The sequence below is a fragment of the Gymnogyps californianus genome, chromosome 1 (assembly GCF_018139145.2).
Source record: "Gymnogyps californianus isolate 813 chromosome 1, ASM1813914v2, whole genome shotgun sequence".
NCBI lineage: Eukaryota > Metazoa > Chordata > Aves > Accipitriformes > Cathartidae > Gymnogyps > Gymnogyps californianus.
The window spans coordinates 180,935,483-180,953,036 of record NC_059471.1 but is presented as its reverse complement, the minus strand read 5'-3'; the positions used below and the strand labels follow the sequence as shown (position 1 = coordinate 180,953,036).

The 17,554-nt window shown below is 42.7% G+C and overlaps 1 protein-coding gene across 1 annotated transcript in view; it reads left to right on the top strand.

Annotated features, from left to right (window-relative positions):
* The window catches only part of MSRB3 (methionine sulfoxide reductase B3), an 89,601-nt gene extending 72,525 nt beyond the window's left edge, over positions 1–17,076 (top strand). Inside the window, 2 exon segments of the mRNA XM_050914640.1 lie at positions 7,992–8,089; positions 14,308–17,076. Coding sequence (XP_050770597.1) covers positions 7,992–8,089; positions 14,308–14,472 — 263 coding nt within the window. The 3' untranslated portion in view covers positions 14,473–17,076.
* Positions 17,077–17,554: the final 478 nt, after the last annotated feature.

The following is a 17,554-nucleotide window of genomic DNA, read 5'->3' as shown; positions in this document are numbered from 1 at the left end:
GCTATTCATTTCAGTGCCAGATGCTGATTATTACAAGGTTGCATTTGCTGTTTTTTTTGCTTTCTCTGTGAACACACTGCATTAGGATTCCAGTTTTGTCAAATCACTTCCATCGTAAGGCCTGCCAGCTCTTCTGCTATCCTGATTTACTCATCCTATATGAAAGCTTCAGTTATTTTAGTGAATTGCACAGATAACTCATAGGTATACCGACTGCAAGATACTTTGCAATATATACATTTGTTTTATCAATACTGCTTTTGGAAGGAAAACAAAAACACTTACTCGAAGTTGAATGCTTTGGACTGAGGTTACTAGGTCAACAGTAAATTTTAAAAACTATTTGAGACATTTCTTGATGGCATTTTAAAATTATAGCTTAAGGTTATGCTGCTTCACACGATGCTGGTTCCTTTGATGCTGAAGATCTACCGCTGACTTATATGTAAGATATATTTTTAAAAACATTAGCCATGATTTAAAGTAACAAGAGACACTGTTCAGATGAGGGAAGAAACCCATCCTTTGGGAGGAAGTGAGTTAGGTTCAGTAGTTTTGTTGAACCTGAACCAAGAAAGAAACCATTAGTAACTCAGTCTTTGTAAGAAGACTTGAGGAAGATCCCAGCTCCTGCCTACCTGTTGATTTTAGCAGCAGCCCAGACGTTGGAGATGTCAGGAGTGTTACAGAGGAAGGTTCTAAAACAGCCAGCTTGTATTTAGCAGTATTTTAGAGCACAGTGAAAGGACTAAGGAAGCAGCTAGGGCAATAGCGGTTTTGTGATACAGTTATTAATTGCTAAAGAGAGCAGGCCCCATGCTTTCATTGCTCAAGAGACATCAGGGGCACTCTTGTTCTGAAAAATTCAGATGTCAAATGAAATTGTAGATGCAAAGTTTCAGATCTCCCTTAACAATCATTTTAAACAAATATAACCTCCTCCCACTAACAAAGAAAGAAATCTGGATTGCATATGCTGTTTCATAGTAAGTTGTTTTGATGCTCAGAGTGCTGTAGTGGAAGAAAACAAATACCACCTTTATTTATGGCTTTCACTTTTTTATTTCCCAAGTGAGAAACATAAAGAAAAAAACAGATGACGATTGTCTCATAAAAGCTGCTATTAGAAGTTCAATTGTTTTGTAAAATTCCCTTCCCACACTGTTCTGTCAGAGTGGTATTTGCCTGCTGTGGTAGGCCAACTTTGCTTTTAGAGACAGGTAGCATGTAAGAGATAAGCCGTCTCTTTCTTTTCCTTCCAAAATTAAGCTTCATTTGTCTGAATTTGTCATTAAGCTTTGTCTCCCCGCCCCCGCCAACCTAGCTACCACTCCGACGCTCTGCATGTTCTGCTGAAAAAAAGTACCATGTCGTCCTTCTTATATCTGGATGGTGCTGGAAAGGACCGACTGTTTTCTTTCCAGTGGAATACATATCTAATGTAAAGTCGTTTGCTGGTGAACAAGAATGCTTCTGTGCCTGATTCTGTTTCTAGCTACATTTGGGTAAATTAGATGAACCTCCACTGAAAGTAGTGTTACCTGATGGTAAAATATTTGTAAGTAAGATTATTTATTGTGCGTTCATCATCATGGAGATATTATGAAAAATAACCCAGGATGTTATCCAAAAAAAGCCCTGTTTCTGCACAGGCATTCTACATAATAGCAATATGTCACTTTGTAGTTCTACATTAAACTTGTATGTGAGAAGTTACAGCTGTGGATGCCTGTGTCTTTCAGATTCTGTTTCAATAAACCTGTGAGAAAGAAAAAAGTGAAGGCCCTTCAGCTTTACAGCAGTTTCAAAGCAGAAGCTTTATTACCTTTTTTTAATCCTATATGCTTTATGTTTTTACACAGACATAGCTTCTCAGTGAAGATAAATGATGAGACTCTACCTTAAAAAGCCTTTGGGTTTTCATTAATCCGCATTAGGTTAAAAGGGAATCAGAATTCTAAAAATACAGCACATCAGAGAAACAAGGTATTTTTCAGGTCAAGGTCCTCTTTTCCATCTGGTGCCATTTGGTAGTTCTAACATCTTCCATCTCCCCCTGCTTCTCTATCTGTAAATAACTCACTGAGGTAAATGCTTGGAATAATTACAGCAAAGAATGATAAAATGCAGGTTGAACTTAATCTCTTTGGGATCTAAAATGAAAAACATAACTACAGACATCACAGTTATTGAAAAACTGTGGAGGTCTCCATTCGGCAGGTGTATGAAATGGGAATAATGTCAGAGCATTAGATGCTTTGGGGTTGCAATTGTGCTGTTCAAAAAAATGTCAAAGGGAATATTAGTTCAGGAGAGGGGAAAAAATAGCCTAGCAGGCCTGATTTTCAAAAGCAGCCTGCCGTTTTGCTTCTGCAAATAATTATAGACTCATATTTTAACAGTTAGATGTCTAAGTGCTTGCATCCATTTATTAGGAAGCTGGAGATCTAACTACAACAAAATGTGTGCAAACTTGCAAAACTGTAAGGAGGTTTGAGATGCTTCTAAAATTGATCAATCAATCAATAGCTGGACTGCTTTCCAAAAGTTTATGGGAACAAAATGTCTTTCTTTTTTTGCATGAGGTCAGCATTGCCCCAAGAAAGAATCCTGGAGTAGCCCACGAGATAAGGTGCTTTAGAACTTCCTGGGTTAATGTGAAAGAAACAATCTACTCCTGCTGGGGTTTCGTATCTCTACCAGGAATGCACAAAGGGGGCTGGACCGTAGGCACAATGTTTGCTGTCGCTGCCTTACTCAGACATTACAACTACTTTGGCATCTCAATTTAAGGAGGAGACGAACTGTTCAGTTTGTCAGCTGTCTGGGACTGCTGTGTGCTGACTGCCTGTGTTGTCGTGATACCCACCTTGTGCCAGCTGCCTGTGTAGGGGCCCGCCTTAGGCAGCCTGTTAGTAATACGGACTCAATCAGGTGCCTTGAATAGGAGGTCTGAAAGTGAGAAAGAAGATGCCTCTTTTGAGTGATTTGAAACCCTGTGTCCAGGGCCGCAAAAGCAGCATCCAGCATAGGTTACCAAAGCCAACCTTTCTCTTCCTCCCTGTTCTTCACTGTTGCTGCCCAGGGCAGTACCAAGCCATCTCTGCTCTGAAGAAAGCATTCTTTGACAAAGAGGCATGAACCGCTGTCTCTTCTTTGCCAGAATAGGGACCATTATGAAAAACAAAAGATTCAGTTTTGGTGAGGGGGTGTGGGGTGAATTTTAGAAATGCTGTGCAGCTTTTACAAAATATTTAGGGGATATCCCAGAAGGAGGAAGAATGGGACATGACTCAGTATGTGTGACACCCAGCAGCATAAGATCCTTTCTATTACTCATGCAGGATGGAGCGGAAAAGATCTGTCAGTAATGTTCAGTTTACACGTGGTTTTCACTGAAGTACTTGACAGAAGAAAGTTTCATTGCTTTATTTAGTGTATTGTAGATCCAAGAAAGGTTACTTGCTATATATCTGAAAAACTATTCATCTCCGTGGCTGGCTTATTAACATACCAGAAACTGGCCCTTAGGACATAGCGGCCTGACTCCCATGTCATCAGAGTGAGCACAAACACAACAGACTCATATTTTAAAGCCCTTTTATATTGCCAGTGTGATGCAAAGTAATTGTGAAAATAAGAATGAGCCCATTTTAAATGTCTATAATGTGATAAAAATTGCTGACTGTTAATGTGTCATACTCTCCCTCAAACTAAACTTTACATTCAAGGGTAGATGTATTCACAAATCTTAGCTGCTGTTCACAGACACACACAAAAAAGTGTAAATGTCATTTGAAGTTGTTCACTCAGCTGGGAGACTCCCCCCACTCCCATCTTGTCTCCTGCAATTACCCTTTGCCCCTTTCCTCCAGCAGCTATTTCTTCCTAGCTGTTATGTTTTACCGTCCTTCAAAAGACAGCGGCCCCACTCCTGCTGCCCATCAGATGTGGTGAGCTAGACCTGACAGAAAGCCATCACCAGGGGAGGGTTGAGTCTCAGCACCAGGGTTTGCAAAGGGTCTTCTCCAGTGCTCAGTCTCTGCAGTGCTAAGGGTTACTGTTTCTCTCTCTCAGCTCAGCAGAAGCAGAAGAGATCCAAAATGGTCGTCTTCCCCCCCATTCCTGCAGAATCATGCCCTTTCCAAGTAGCCAGATAGCCTTCAAAGGCAGACTGAAGCTGTAATGCACAGCTTACAGCAGTCTAAAATGTAGAGCGAGTCAGCCATTTTGGAGCCTTACAACGGGAAGAAGGCAGGTGCTCAGGAGGACAGGAGCGGAGAGCAGCAGCCAGTGAGACAGCAGAAGTAGCCTGGGGCGTGCAAAGTGAAGGCCACTGCTGGGTCATTCACCACTTACAAAGACAGAAAGATCATATGAAGAGTCCACAGGGTTCTGGTTGGCTTTCTACGTCACTGGGAGTTGCCTGATGTGCAGGCACGCAGACTGCTTCTTACAGCTTGTTCCTGGCAGCTTTTGAAGTAGAGAAAATGGCCAGAGAAGGCTTAGCAAACTATCAAATGGGTTTTCCACTTTAGCTCAGGAGAGAGGAAATGAGACAGCAGAGGGGGATTGATTTTCCTCGTGAGTTTGGCTCATCAACTCAATGAGCAGTTCACTTGTCTTCCTCTCAAGGTCAACAGAGTGACAGTGTGTCTCACTGTGCCCTTCAGGACCTTTTCCGTTGCAGGGTTTGCTCAGTTTTCAGTCAACCCTCATGGAGTTACTGGTTTGTCACAGTAATGCTGGTGCCTGGCCCTCCATGTCACTCAGGAAGAGATGGCTTGAGAGTTAGAAGTCCACACTGTGGAGGCACAGTCTGTTTCCTAGGCCCTGTCTTGGGGACCATATGTGGCAGTGGTGCAGCCTTTGGAACATGTGTCACATGTATCTTGAACTGACAGCCTAAACTGAAGTCACTCTAGTTGGGTACAAAGGCTACTTTAGGAGGAGCTTGCCTGTTTATATAGGTTTCAGATGACTTCATTTTTTAAAAGTGCATGGAGTGCATCCAAAGCAAATAATTTTTCTGTGGTGAATGGGAAGACCAAAAGGAAAAGTCTGGAGAAAGGAGGATGGATGGTCTTTCTTTAATGTCAAAGCTGACATAAACACGTCTCCTCCAAACCCTTCTCACAAGATAATTTTCTCAGCAAGACACAGATTGCTTCAATCTCTGTGTAGCAGCCTTTGAAGCTTCCCCCTTATTGCTGTTATGGAGGAGGCAGGGTTGTCTTTGAGAATTTCTGCAGCACTGAAGTGTTCCTCCTCCAAAGGCTTTCACACGATCAGATAGTTGGTTGTTCCAAACAGCTCCCTCTTTGGAATTTCTCTGCCATCACACAAGGGCAAACTGATATGTCTGTTTTGCAAAATTATTAAATTTAAAAAATAAAAAGGCTTCATTAAAAATATTCTGACCAGCTCTATGTAAGGCCTCAATTTTCGTTAGACAGAGGCCCAGCTAAGAAAGTGACAAATGGTGTTGGAAAGGAGCCACCAATTAGGAGACATCAATTTTTCTGTCAACAGGATAACCCCTTTTGCAAAACTTGTCATATGTTTATTCCTTTTCTGTTTGTGAAGGTATTTGTTTGGCAGGGATATTTTGCATGAGGGGAAGAATTTATAAATTGGTTTTTTATGGTTGTCATTGCTGCACTGTTTTGAGTTCCTGTCTTGTGGGATATTTTCCCTGTTCAGAGTTCTTGCTCCTCAGTCTGTCTGCTGCCTGTAACTCTTCCATTTGCAATACTTTTGGGGAAAAAATGACTCTACTTACTTCTGCAGTGAGTTCTGGGTAGAAACACTTGTGACGGTAGTAGGCACACCGGGAGCATAGGACTTGGGGCTTGCAATGCCTTCAGGTTGCAGGCTTAGGAATGCTACTATATGGGTGTTCCCAAAAGGAAGAGAAATGCATTTCTGAGCATTTCTTTCTTAAAAATTTATGCCTGTTATGCTTGCATCCTAATAAGTGTTCTTCCATATTTAATGGTTTAAGATACAACTGAAGACATACGGATTTTTTTCCAGTTTACACACTTCCTTTACCCACGTTCAGAAAACTTGATAGCACACCTCCTTTTGCTGTATAGGAAATTTTACTCACTTTACTTATGGGAAGCTGTATACATCCTTTATTCATCTGCATGCAGAGATTCACAGCTGCTGCTGTGTTTCTTAATAGCTTATTGCAAGTCATTTTATGAAATCATCAGTAGCAAATGCTTAACAGACACTAGAAGAAGAAACAAGAAAGTTCTGTATACGTGGGCATATGTGTAATATACTGTCGTGGTTTAACCCCAGCCAGCAACTAGCACCACACAGCTGCTTGCTCACTCCTCCCCCTGCTGCCCCCAGTGGAATGGGGAGGAGAATCGAAAACAAGTAAAACTCATGGGTTGAGATAAGAACAGTTTAATAATTGAGATAAAAAATAAAATATTACTACTACTACTAATATAATAATAGTAATAATAATAGTAATGAAAAGGAAGATAAAAAGAGAGTGAAATATAACCCAAGAAAGACAAGTGGTGCACAATGCAATTGCTCACCACCCACTGACTGACGCTCAGCCAGTCCCTGAGCAGTGATCCACCCCTCCTTGTCAACTCTCCCCAGTTTATATACTGGGCATGACGTTCCATGGTATGGAATACACCTTTGGCTAGTTTGGGTCAGCTGTCCTGGCTGTGCTCCCTCACAGCTTTTTGTACACCTGCTTGCTGGCAGAGCATGGGAAACTGCAAAATCCTTGACTTAGGATAAGCACTACTTAGCAGCAACTGAAAACATCAGTGTGTTATCAACATTATTCTCATACTAAATCCAAAACACAACACTATACCAGCTACTAGGAAGAGAATTGACTCTATCCCAGCCAAAACAAGGACATACACAGAGAGCAAGAGCTGCCTGTGCATGTTATATTTGGCAAGAGACTGAATGAGAAGGACAGATAGCTGGTGGGATTTCACACGGGCACTGGTAGATGTTGACATGACCTTAAAGCCTATCAGATTCTTATGTGGGAACACAGCTTCAGGAAATGGAGCACATGATGACAGGTTTTTGAGGGATGGCTGAAAAGTTACAGCTGTGTAATGGGCATCTACTGGGACACTGAATAGACCTGCGTTGTTTTTTACCTGTGTTGTGGAGAGGGGGAGACTTGGCATGGATTAGTTAAAGAGTGGAAGGTCATTATTTAGATGATAAGTGGCCATTACTGGTAGATCATGTATACACCTCATCATCGTCTGGTGTCAGGTCATGCTGCTCAGTGCTCACCTAGCAGCTGTGTTGAACATACGTGTCCATGAGTGCAATTGTTTTGTCCTGGATGCAGACCACGTGCAAACCATCTATTAGTGTCTAATAGAGGCATAGTTATGACTCCACCTGTCCGTGGCCGATCTGAAGCACTCATTACTGTTTTGAAATTAGACACAATAGTAGTTGAGCACATCCTTCTGGGTGTGACCGTGTCTTGGTGAAGGCAAAGGTTAAGGCAGGTTTTGGGGCTCTAAATTGCAACTTACCAACTCTTCTTTAAAGTACTTTTACACTGCAAAAGCAAAACCACTTGTGTTCCATAAAGTCTCGCTGTTCACTCTGTCTTCAGAGTGAAATTTGTCATTTTTTAAACTGATGGTGAGGCTGAATCTGGCTTACCTGAGCAACCACCATCGTGCCTGAGCTCAACTGCTACCACTGCTTGTGGTGGAGTGCAGGAATCTCTGTTGAGATGGAAGATGGGCAGCTAGTGGCAGCTTAGTCCTTGCCTGTAAACAACTTTGTATTTAGGGGGGAATTTTTCCAAAGTACCTAAGTGATTTAGGATCCAAAATCTCCATTTCAGTTATTTCCAAGCTCTGGAGTGAGATAAACATTTTTCAAAGTGTGATTCTGTCTTGCTTTTTACAATGCCATCTGCCATGAAGACACCCTCTTTTCTTACTTATCTTGTTCCTCTTTTCCAGGTTGGCCTTCCTTCTATGATGTGATCAGTCCTGATGCAATTACTTTCAACGATGATTTCTCCTATGGGATGCATCGGATTGAAATATCCTGCAGTCAGGTTAGTTTATAGCACACACAGACCATTCTGATGGCAGAGGCTGCAAAAATCATTACAACGTGCTGTACTTTCCCTAAGATTTGCAAACCTTTCAGTTCCATTAAATAGTAATCACTGTGAGAGAGCATAATGGGTCGTAGGTATAACAGCTGGGTGGAACGAGCTGAAGGCACAAAGGGCTCATTGGAATGCACGCTGTTGTCTTGTGTCAGATTTAACAGAGCAGATGTAAATGGTTGGACTCAGTGCTGAGTCTACAAAAATTGTCTTCCTGAAGAGGGTCCCTTCAAAGGATCTCCTGAGCCTGAGCCTGGCCAACTGACTCCACAGGTGAGCAGTTGAGAGGGAAGTCGAAAGCAGTGGAGCAACTGTCTGTGTGCTGATTCCATCACTGTGCATTACTGTGCAGCCGTGCTAACTCATTCCCAACACTCATTCCCAGCGCAGTCCTAATGGCTGCCTCAAACAATCCCATCTGCCATAATAATGAAGTCAGTAGCCATTCAAAACATGCCCAGATTTTCCGTTATCTGTCTTGTTCTACTTTCTCTCATCCTTTGTGCTGCCTTCCTCTCTGTGAAGGGAATGGCATAATCATTACCTAGCAAAGGGAGAAGCTGCTGCGTTGGTGTTGGGCAGACATACCCAGCAGCTTGCAGTCCTCCAGCTCCACGTGCTCAAACTCCTCCAGAGAGAAGCAGCGGCTTCATTTGGGCAGTGATAATTTGCTGTTCTCTTTCCAGACAGTATTGGTGGAGGGATAACTGATTTCATCCCTGACGATATGGATCCTTACTGGTCGGTCAGTCAGTCCTCATTCATAAATGCTCAGAGTGAGTTAAGAAGCTTCTCAAAAAGAGGCAAGATTGTCTTTATGGAGAATCCATTAACTTCAGTCTGGGTAGGCCCAACATGTTAATGGCCAAATCAGCATGTCTGCTAGTATGTCATGTGTACTACATAATTCTGTAGTTTTTACATTGGCGATATGCTTTAGAAGATCCATTTAACACTTTTTGGGAACATCCATTTCCCTAAATTCCCTAGCGAGGTAGCAACAGGACTGCAGACTGGGAATCTCGTGCTTCACCAGTGATTACTGGCATAATCAAAAATGCAACTGTGGTTGGTTGACCCTGGCTGGATGCCAGGTGCCCACCAAAGCTGCTCTATCGCTCCCCTCCTAAGCTGGACAGGGGAGAGAAAATATAACAAAAGGCTCATGGGTCAAGATAAAGGACAGGGAGATCACTCAGTGATTACTGTCACAGGCAAAACAGACTCGACTTGAGAAAAAAAAAATAATTTATTACCAGTCAAATCAGAGTAGGATAATGAGAAATAAAACCAAATCTTAAAAACACCTTCCCCCCACCCCCCCTTCTTCCTGGGCTTAACTTTACTCCCGATTTTCTCTACCTCCTCCCCCCGAGCGGCGCAGGAGGACAGGGAATGGGGGTTGCAGTCAGTTCATCACACGTAATCTCTGCCGCTCCTTCCTCCTCAGGGGGAGGACTCCTCACACTCTTCCCCTGCTCCAGCATGGGGTCCCTCCCACAGGAGACAGTCCTCCTCGAACTTCTCCAACCTCAGTCCTTCCCAGAGGCAGCAGTTCTTCACGAACTGCTCCAGCGTGGGTCCTTTCCACGGGGTGCAGTCCTTCAGGAACAGACTGCTCCAGCGTGGGTCCCCTGCAGGGTCACAAGTCCTGCCAGCAAACCTGCTCCAGCGTGGGCTCCTCTCTCCATGGGGCCACAGGTCCTGCCAGGAGCCTGCTCCAGCACGGGCTTCCCACAGGGTCACAGCCTCCTTTGGGCATCCACCTGCTCTGGTGTGGGGTCCTCCACGGGCTGCAGGTGGATATCTGCTCCACTGTTAACCTCCATGGGCTGCAGCGGGACAGCCTGCCTCACCATGGTCTTCACCATGGGCTGCAGGGGAATCTCTGCTCCGGCGCCTGGAGCACCTCCCCCTCCTCCTTCACTGACCTTGGTGTCTGGGGAGTTGTTGTTCTCACATATTCTCACTCGTCTCCCCGGCTGCAATTGCTGCTGCGCAGTAACTTTTTCCCCTTCTTAAATATGCTATCCCAGAGACACTACCACCGTCGCTGATGGGCTCAGCCTTGGCCAGCAGTGGGTCCATCTTGGAGCCGGCTGGCATCGGCTCTGTCGGACATAGGGGAAGCTTCTAGCAGCTTCTCACAGAAGCCACCCCTGTAGTCCCCCTGCTACCAAAACCTTGCCACGCAAACCCAATACAGCAACCCAGTCTCTTCAGCTCTGCTTAGTAGGCCTGAATAGTGCTAAAATCAGCATACTGCCAACCTGCTGAGCCTGTATCTGCTGACACCCTTCAAGAGATGGCCAGAGCTCCTGGTTTCACCTGAGAGAAGTCCAAGGCAGCCTGTGGTCAGGCCAAGGAATCTGGGAATGTCGTTTACCTGTTGCCAAACAAAATAGCATTAGCAGACCTGAGGCCAGCAGTATTAGCAGCAGTCACACGCAGACACCATAAAATTAAAGCAAAACCAAAAACTGAATTTAAAGCATTAAGAAAAAAATTTGACCAAGGTTGCTATATAATCCAATGGCAACTTCCTACCAGCTACTCCAACTTCCTGGGGCAGTAATCCCACAGATGATCAAGTCACGCAGGAAAATAGCTTGAGGAGTGGTGAGCATCTTTGCAGCCACCGCTCAACACAGTTAATACCGCTGCATTGTGTATCCATAACAAAACCATTTCCTCCCCTCCTTGGAGCCCTAGGAATGTGAATCACACATGCAGCTGCAAAAAAACGCAGTTTTACTGCAGCCTGGAAAGCAGTGGGATTGATATGGCAAGCCTTGGTAGAACTGGAGGGAAGTACCCTCTCCCACACCCAAAACCTTATTAATCTTTTGCAGATGAAAAAGTAGTTGATTTTTCTTTAAAAGTCCTTCCACCTGTCTGAGAGAATAAAAAACCTCTCTTTTAATGTTCTCCATTACAGAAAGCAAACACTGGGGGAAAATTGCTGTAATATTAATCAAAGACATCCATGGGATTATCCTAGAAATAACTTTTACAGTTTTTTGGAAACACATCACCCTGGATGTATTTAAAAGGTCAATGATTAGTGACAGGTAGAAGTTAATTACAAATGCATTTGAGGAATACTGTAAAACTGGTTGCATCTCTCTTTTTTTTCTCTTTCCTGCTCGAGAGTCTCTTCCCCTGAGGTGTCCCTAGCTATTATTTGTACCTGTACAAATCAATAACGTTCTGTAGTCACAGAAGTACTGTTTGCACATTGATAGCTCAGACTCGGCTACAGCAGCTGACTGCAAGCTGCTTTCCGTGCCTCCCAGCAGCATATTAGAACCAGGAGGCTTGGGAGATCCAAGCATACTGACAGTTAGCAGTGACCCCCCCTTTCCTGCTCCCAAACACATACTTTAAATGCTTTACTCTAACCGTTTCACCGTCCCAGTGCATTCTGCCCCATATATTTATGTGCAAGGCCGCAACAGATGATTGTTTCTTTTTGGGAGGCTTTGCAGACATGTATATATGTCCTAGAAAAATGGTTGGCACCTATTATGTGTGGGGAGGACAGTAAAATCAATTCATCCTTTGTACTCTCAGCTGAGGGCCAGGTTTCTTATACTGTGATACACAGGATTGAATTACGTCTCTTTTCAGGGCAGATGAGTTATAGAGTCCTCTACAGAGAGAATCGCCACATAAATTTTTGGTGAGGGGTAATCTCAAAAGGTAACAAATTTTGCAGTAATCCAATCCTGGTGTGATTCTGCCATCACAAGAAGGTGTAATGAGACTACCTTGGACTCTCACACAGCTTCTCAGGTTTTGCGAGGAAAACCTTTTTGATAGATTGTCTTTGTAGCCTGTATGTGAGTATATTACTCCTGCAGACCATTTCTCTCTATGGTTTCTCTTGTTCTGTTTCTGTCCAGTGGAGAGGGAATGATTTATCTTTGGTTAAATGTTAATCTGGAAAAGATCTGTTTAACACTTCTAGCCAGGAGGTTTTGAAGCATTCTTAGTTGAGATGAGATGATTTAATTAGGATGCTGAGCATTTAGAAAAATACTCTCTCTGGGACACTTAAGGGTTTTTAGATTTTTTTTTCCCAAGGTATGGAAAAGCTTTATAATCAGGTGAAATGCCTCATTGTTAGAGACCCCACTCTGACAAACAGCTCAGATTTTCTGCCCAAACTGCCTAAAAAAGGCCTTCAATCTAAAGGAAAAGGAAATAAAATAATCAGTGGAGAATGGAGGAAAGGGTGGCAAGACAGCAATCTTTCAGGAACAAGACTTGAAGCTTTGTCTTCTCTGGTTCCCATGCAACTTTCCTTTGCCTTTTCCTTATTTGCCATGTCTTGTCTTCCTTCCTTACAAAGCCGAGCAGCTGCTGCTTAACCCAAAGTCATCCATGCCTTTTCCCATTGCCTCTGGGAGCTCATCCTGCTGATACCATGGGCTAGGAGTGCCCTCGTTTGTTATCGGGGTCCTTGCTGGACTGCCGTGGCTGTTTCAGCGACACTTCTCCAGGAGCGGGGAGCCTGCCCTGGGATGTGGCTGCGCAGGTGGGACCGGCGGGTGGGAGCACTGAGGCTTCACATGCCTACCAGCCCTGCTCCCGGAGTCAGTGAGGATTACTGTTTCAGCTGTCATTAAACGAGAAGAGTTTCTGTCCCTGCTAGCTGGTGTGAGAGCCTCCCCCAGCCTCTCAGTCTGTTGAGAGAGTTTAACCTGAAGCCAAGACTTTACCTGCTTCTACAGACACCCTTCCTACTGCTTTGGTGAATTAAAGGCCACAACAGCAGGAGAACATTAGCAACACATTAACTGCAGGGTAGAGATTTGCCATCACTAACTCATTCACAGTTCGGAATAATCAGTATTGCCTGTATGTGTTTGGGATACTATGAATTAATTAAATGTTAAGAATAATTTGCAGTCTTTAATTTTTGCTGTCTGACTGCAAGCCCACGAGCAGCTCTGTGATCTCAGTTACATCATTCCGGCTCTCACTGAGATCAGCTATTGACTTGAAAGGCCTAGGCTCTTTGGTAAAGCAGCATGACTTTCCTGTTCAAGATAAATATTTCTCCAGTGCAAGGTTTTATTTTTTTATTTCTCGTGGCAGGCTGTAAAAATGAACTTGTGGAATTTAAGTGACTAATTACAAGAAGTTCTTATTATCCAGATAAGTTGTCAGCCATAATGTGCAGTGACAGTAATCCTGATTTTTGAATAAGGATCAACTGGATCAGCTTCTTCAAAATATTGTACTCTTCTGTAAAGCAAGGGACTGTTACCTTTCTTACAGACAGGAGTAGTGTTCACCCTGAATACCACTCCAAGTATCTGAGGCTGATTCGTACAGAACAAAAGTGTCAACAGACCATCTGTAGTTTCATATTCCTTACAGAAAACAAATTCAGCATCATTCGTATTTATAATTACTCCCAGTTAAGATTATTCATTCAGAAATATTTTACATATCTTCACTACTGGTCTTTTTCAGTCACCTGTACCTATCTCCTATATACTACAGAAAGTAGTATGAGATGAGTAGTGGATGAGCTCCATCCCCTCCAGGGGTGAGGAGCAGAGGTGCACTCAGAAGGACCCTGATGCTCAGAAGAGTGCCAAGCTGTGGAAAGAAAAAAAAAAAAAAGAGTATGAGGGCATACTCCAAAGAATATCTTCACTGCTTTAGGTCCTTGCTGGGATCACCAAGGGGTTTAGTGTTTTCTTACCGAGGGGTGTTAGCAGATGGCTGCAGGCTGAGGAGAGCCCAGAGCTCAGACTGCCCCTTTCTTACACAGCTATCCTTACAACAGTAAGTGAAACGTGGGCAGTGCTGCCCTCACCACTGTGTTTTTAACTGAGCTCCTGCCATGAGATCATTACAGAGACAGGCGGCTTCTCAGAAATAGTGGCCCAACCAAACATACGCAGTGGCACGACGGGAAACACCCAGGAAATTTGGGCTTGAAGTCTTAGGCACCCGTGGTATCTCAGAAGATCATCTTCCTTGATCACTCTCACAAATAAATGTAGGTTGTAAATCCCACTTGAAAGGGCGATGTAGGCACCAATGTGCTTTCTTGGAAGCGGCTGCTAGTCATTGCTTAACACCACAGTGATGCCATCAAGCTGCACAGAGACACAGTGATACTCTATTGTATTTTGTTTCAGTGTGGTGCTCACCTGGGGCATATTTTTGACGATGGACCTCGCCCAACTGGCAAACGGTACTGCACAAACTCTGCTTCGTTATCTTTCAAGCCAGCAGACAAAAACAACGCCGGAGAAGGCAGCGGTAACGCCAGTCCTGCCCAAACAGGCAAAGCTGAGCTGTAGGATGAAGCAAAGCCTGCAGAAAACTGCGCTGATCCCACACAGCTTACAAGGAATGTTTTCTAAGTTGCCTGCTCTCTTACATCCTAAGAATGTTTAAATGTATGAAAGCATTTTGCACCATCCTTCTTCTTCCTCACCTTTTTGGAACTGAGGCCTTGCCTGCTGGTGCATTTACTATATAATTGGATTGAAAAACGTGTTGACTGACTCCACAGGTTTTCTTTTCCTTTCTTTTCTTTGAGATTGCTTTGGAGAATCCTTAAATCAAGAGGCTTTGGCATCATTAGTTATTAGTTTCTTCTTAGTGCTGTGTTACTCTAGGTTTGAACACTCTTCCTTTTTGTGTGGGAGATGGGACTTGTGTTTATCTCCAGTCTATAGGAAACTTCTGGGCATAAGAAAATCCTGAATTCCTAGCACATCTCTGCTTTGTTCTGACTTGCGAGGCATGCAGCCTTTGGTCATAAGTATTCAGCCATCTCCCAGCATCAGCCGCACCCTGCAAAAACTTGTAGTTATGGCTGTTCCTTCCTAACTGAGAGAGATGGATGAGATGTAAAGCCCATCCTTTGGCTAATTTACTGCCAAAATTTCAAGGGTGTGGTTGAAAGGATGTAAACATTGTCTCAGCATCTATTTTTCCCCTTTGTTTGGTATTTAAATCAAGGTTTTAACTAGTAAGGCTCACTTTTGTGGGCTACTAATGAGGCTTTGCCTTTTTGTGAGGCCTGTTCAGCAACTGTAACTCAAATCTGAATTAAAGTTGAAATCTGCAGGGGGTAATTATATGGACAAGTGCAGAGATAAACTTGAGAAATGAAGTAGATGAGGGATGACACTAGGCTCTTTATCTTGTCAATTGCTACAATGATTCAGAAACACGACAGTTTCTGCTAAAAGAGAGTTTAGGAATGAATGCAGCAGAAAGAGGGAGACCCTGCTGAAGTATCCAATTTTAAAGATTAGCTGGTCTGGATGCATACTGCCTACAAGGCCACAGCCTTTAATTTGTGCAATTGTGGTGTAGGACATGAATGAGGGGGTTGGTTTAAGAAATGAATTTGAAAAAAACCTGTCAGAGCTCCAGAAATTTTCATGTAGCAAAATTTGCTGTCCCATAAGACGTTTTTCACAGCTGCTTTTAGATTTTGTTGAATAATGGTTTGTCTAGAATTGTGCATAATACTGTTCTTTAAGCTATACTATACAGTATTTGCTAACACCACTTTGCCTTTAAGCATTGAGAGACTTAATGAATATAGTATTTACTTTTATTAGCAAACTTTGTGATTAACATATTTGGATCCAATTTTATTTCTAGTAGGAGCAAAGCAACCACTGATTTTTATGGAAGCAGGATTGAGGTTTTTATGTCAGTGATAATAAACATATTATCTAAAGTGCAAACATCCTTCAGTTAAAATATAGCTACTGTAGAAGCATACGGAATGGTCAGAATTGCCTTTTTTTAGCAACATAAGAAAGACATGAAAAAAGCATACAATACTTTAACACCAAATAGATGCAAATAAGGATGGTGAATATTTAGAGCTAAAACACTCGGGCTGTGCTGTAGCGAGCACCTACTCACATGAGTATTCCCCCAGATGTCACGCAAGGAATTGCTCATCGGCTGCAGGAAAGGTTGTGCAGGCTGACCTTTGGTGTTTCGAGGCAGTCGAATTTCTCCTGGTCCCATTGGTTTTTAGCAATTTCTTCTAGAAGGACTGCTTTTATACCTTGCTTTTATTTGAAGAAAAGTAGGTTTTCTCTACCACATTTTCTGACATAAACATAAAAAAGGCAGCATCTATAAAAATGTGGTACATAAATGTGGTTTAATTCCGGATTGCTGTTGGATTTAAGTGTTATCAAATTTCAGTATATTCCTGCCTTATGTTAAAGAAATATATTACTTAAACTTCAGTACGCAGTAATGTATGCTGTCCTACAGGAGATTTATTTGTGCAGGATATGGAGTGCAATGAAATGAGTCAATATGGTGAGGTGTATGTGATCTCTGGGAGTTAGACCATTTAACATAGGAAATGCATTGTTCTCTCTTGTGCGCAGACTATACCGCAGTGCAAGGTAAGACAGATTTCCTTTTATTGCTCTTAGAAGCTAGTAAGGACTAGAATTGAACCCTCCAAATTTGGTTCAGTCTGGTTATGATCATGACAGAGGAAACTTGGGAGCTGAGCACAATGTATAGAATAATAAGAGAATATTTCTGTATGTTTAAATTTTGCACTGTCTAGATGCTTATAAAAACTGAATGCAAACTGTGTAGAAATAGCAAACTATATTTTATAATATCTCTATTGTTACTCAGATGTTTAAATAGCATACCTTAAAATATCATGTAAGTCACACATGTTATTTATATATACTCTATATATATATAAAATTGCACATGTTTTTTATATATATATACGTACACACATATATATTATCCAAGTATAATTTTAGCCTTCGGTACCTTTTTAATAACTAAAACCTTTCCTTAAGAGGGTTCAATACTTTTAAGAAATCGAATATACATTTTTCAAATTAAATTTGTTTTCATATATTTGTTGTACACAAATATAAAATAAATTTCTTTATAAATAATTCTGTTCTCCTTCCTTATTTATCTCTTCTTATGTCAGATTTTTGCGCCCCTAGCTGCAGCACGTCTTAGGGAACTGCTTTTACTTTGCTTTCCCTTAACTTACTGTGAATAGTATATATCCAGCACTATCTCCAGCAGGTTTCTGGTAGGGGTGCAGCACTGCAGGGTACCAGCTGTCCTTGCACTTACCTGCTTTTGAGAGAATATTGCAAGCACTCAGGCCCAATAGAGAGGGGAAATGTTTAGAGAAAGGCTCAACTTTTACTTAGCAGAAGTTTTGGCCGCTTCCGAAAGATGCAGTGTGGGATGTGGTGAGTCGCAGGCGTGCCGTAGGAGCCCTGTGGTGCCTGGGCTCAGTATGCAGTGAAGGAAATTGGCTGGAAAGTTGGTTTCTGTCAAGGTTTCATCTCCAAGGATACAGGTTTGGAATGTCCCGTGGGCAGCAGGTTAATGCCACTCGGTAGGTCA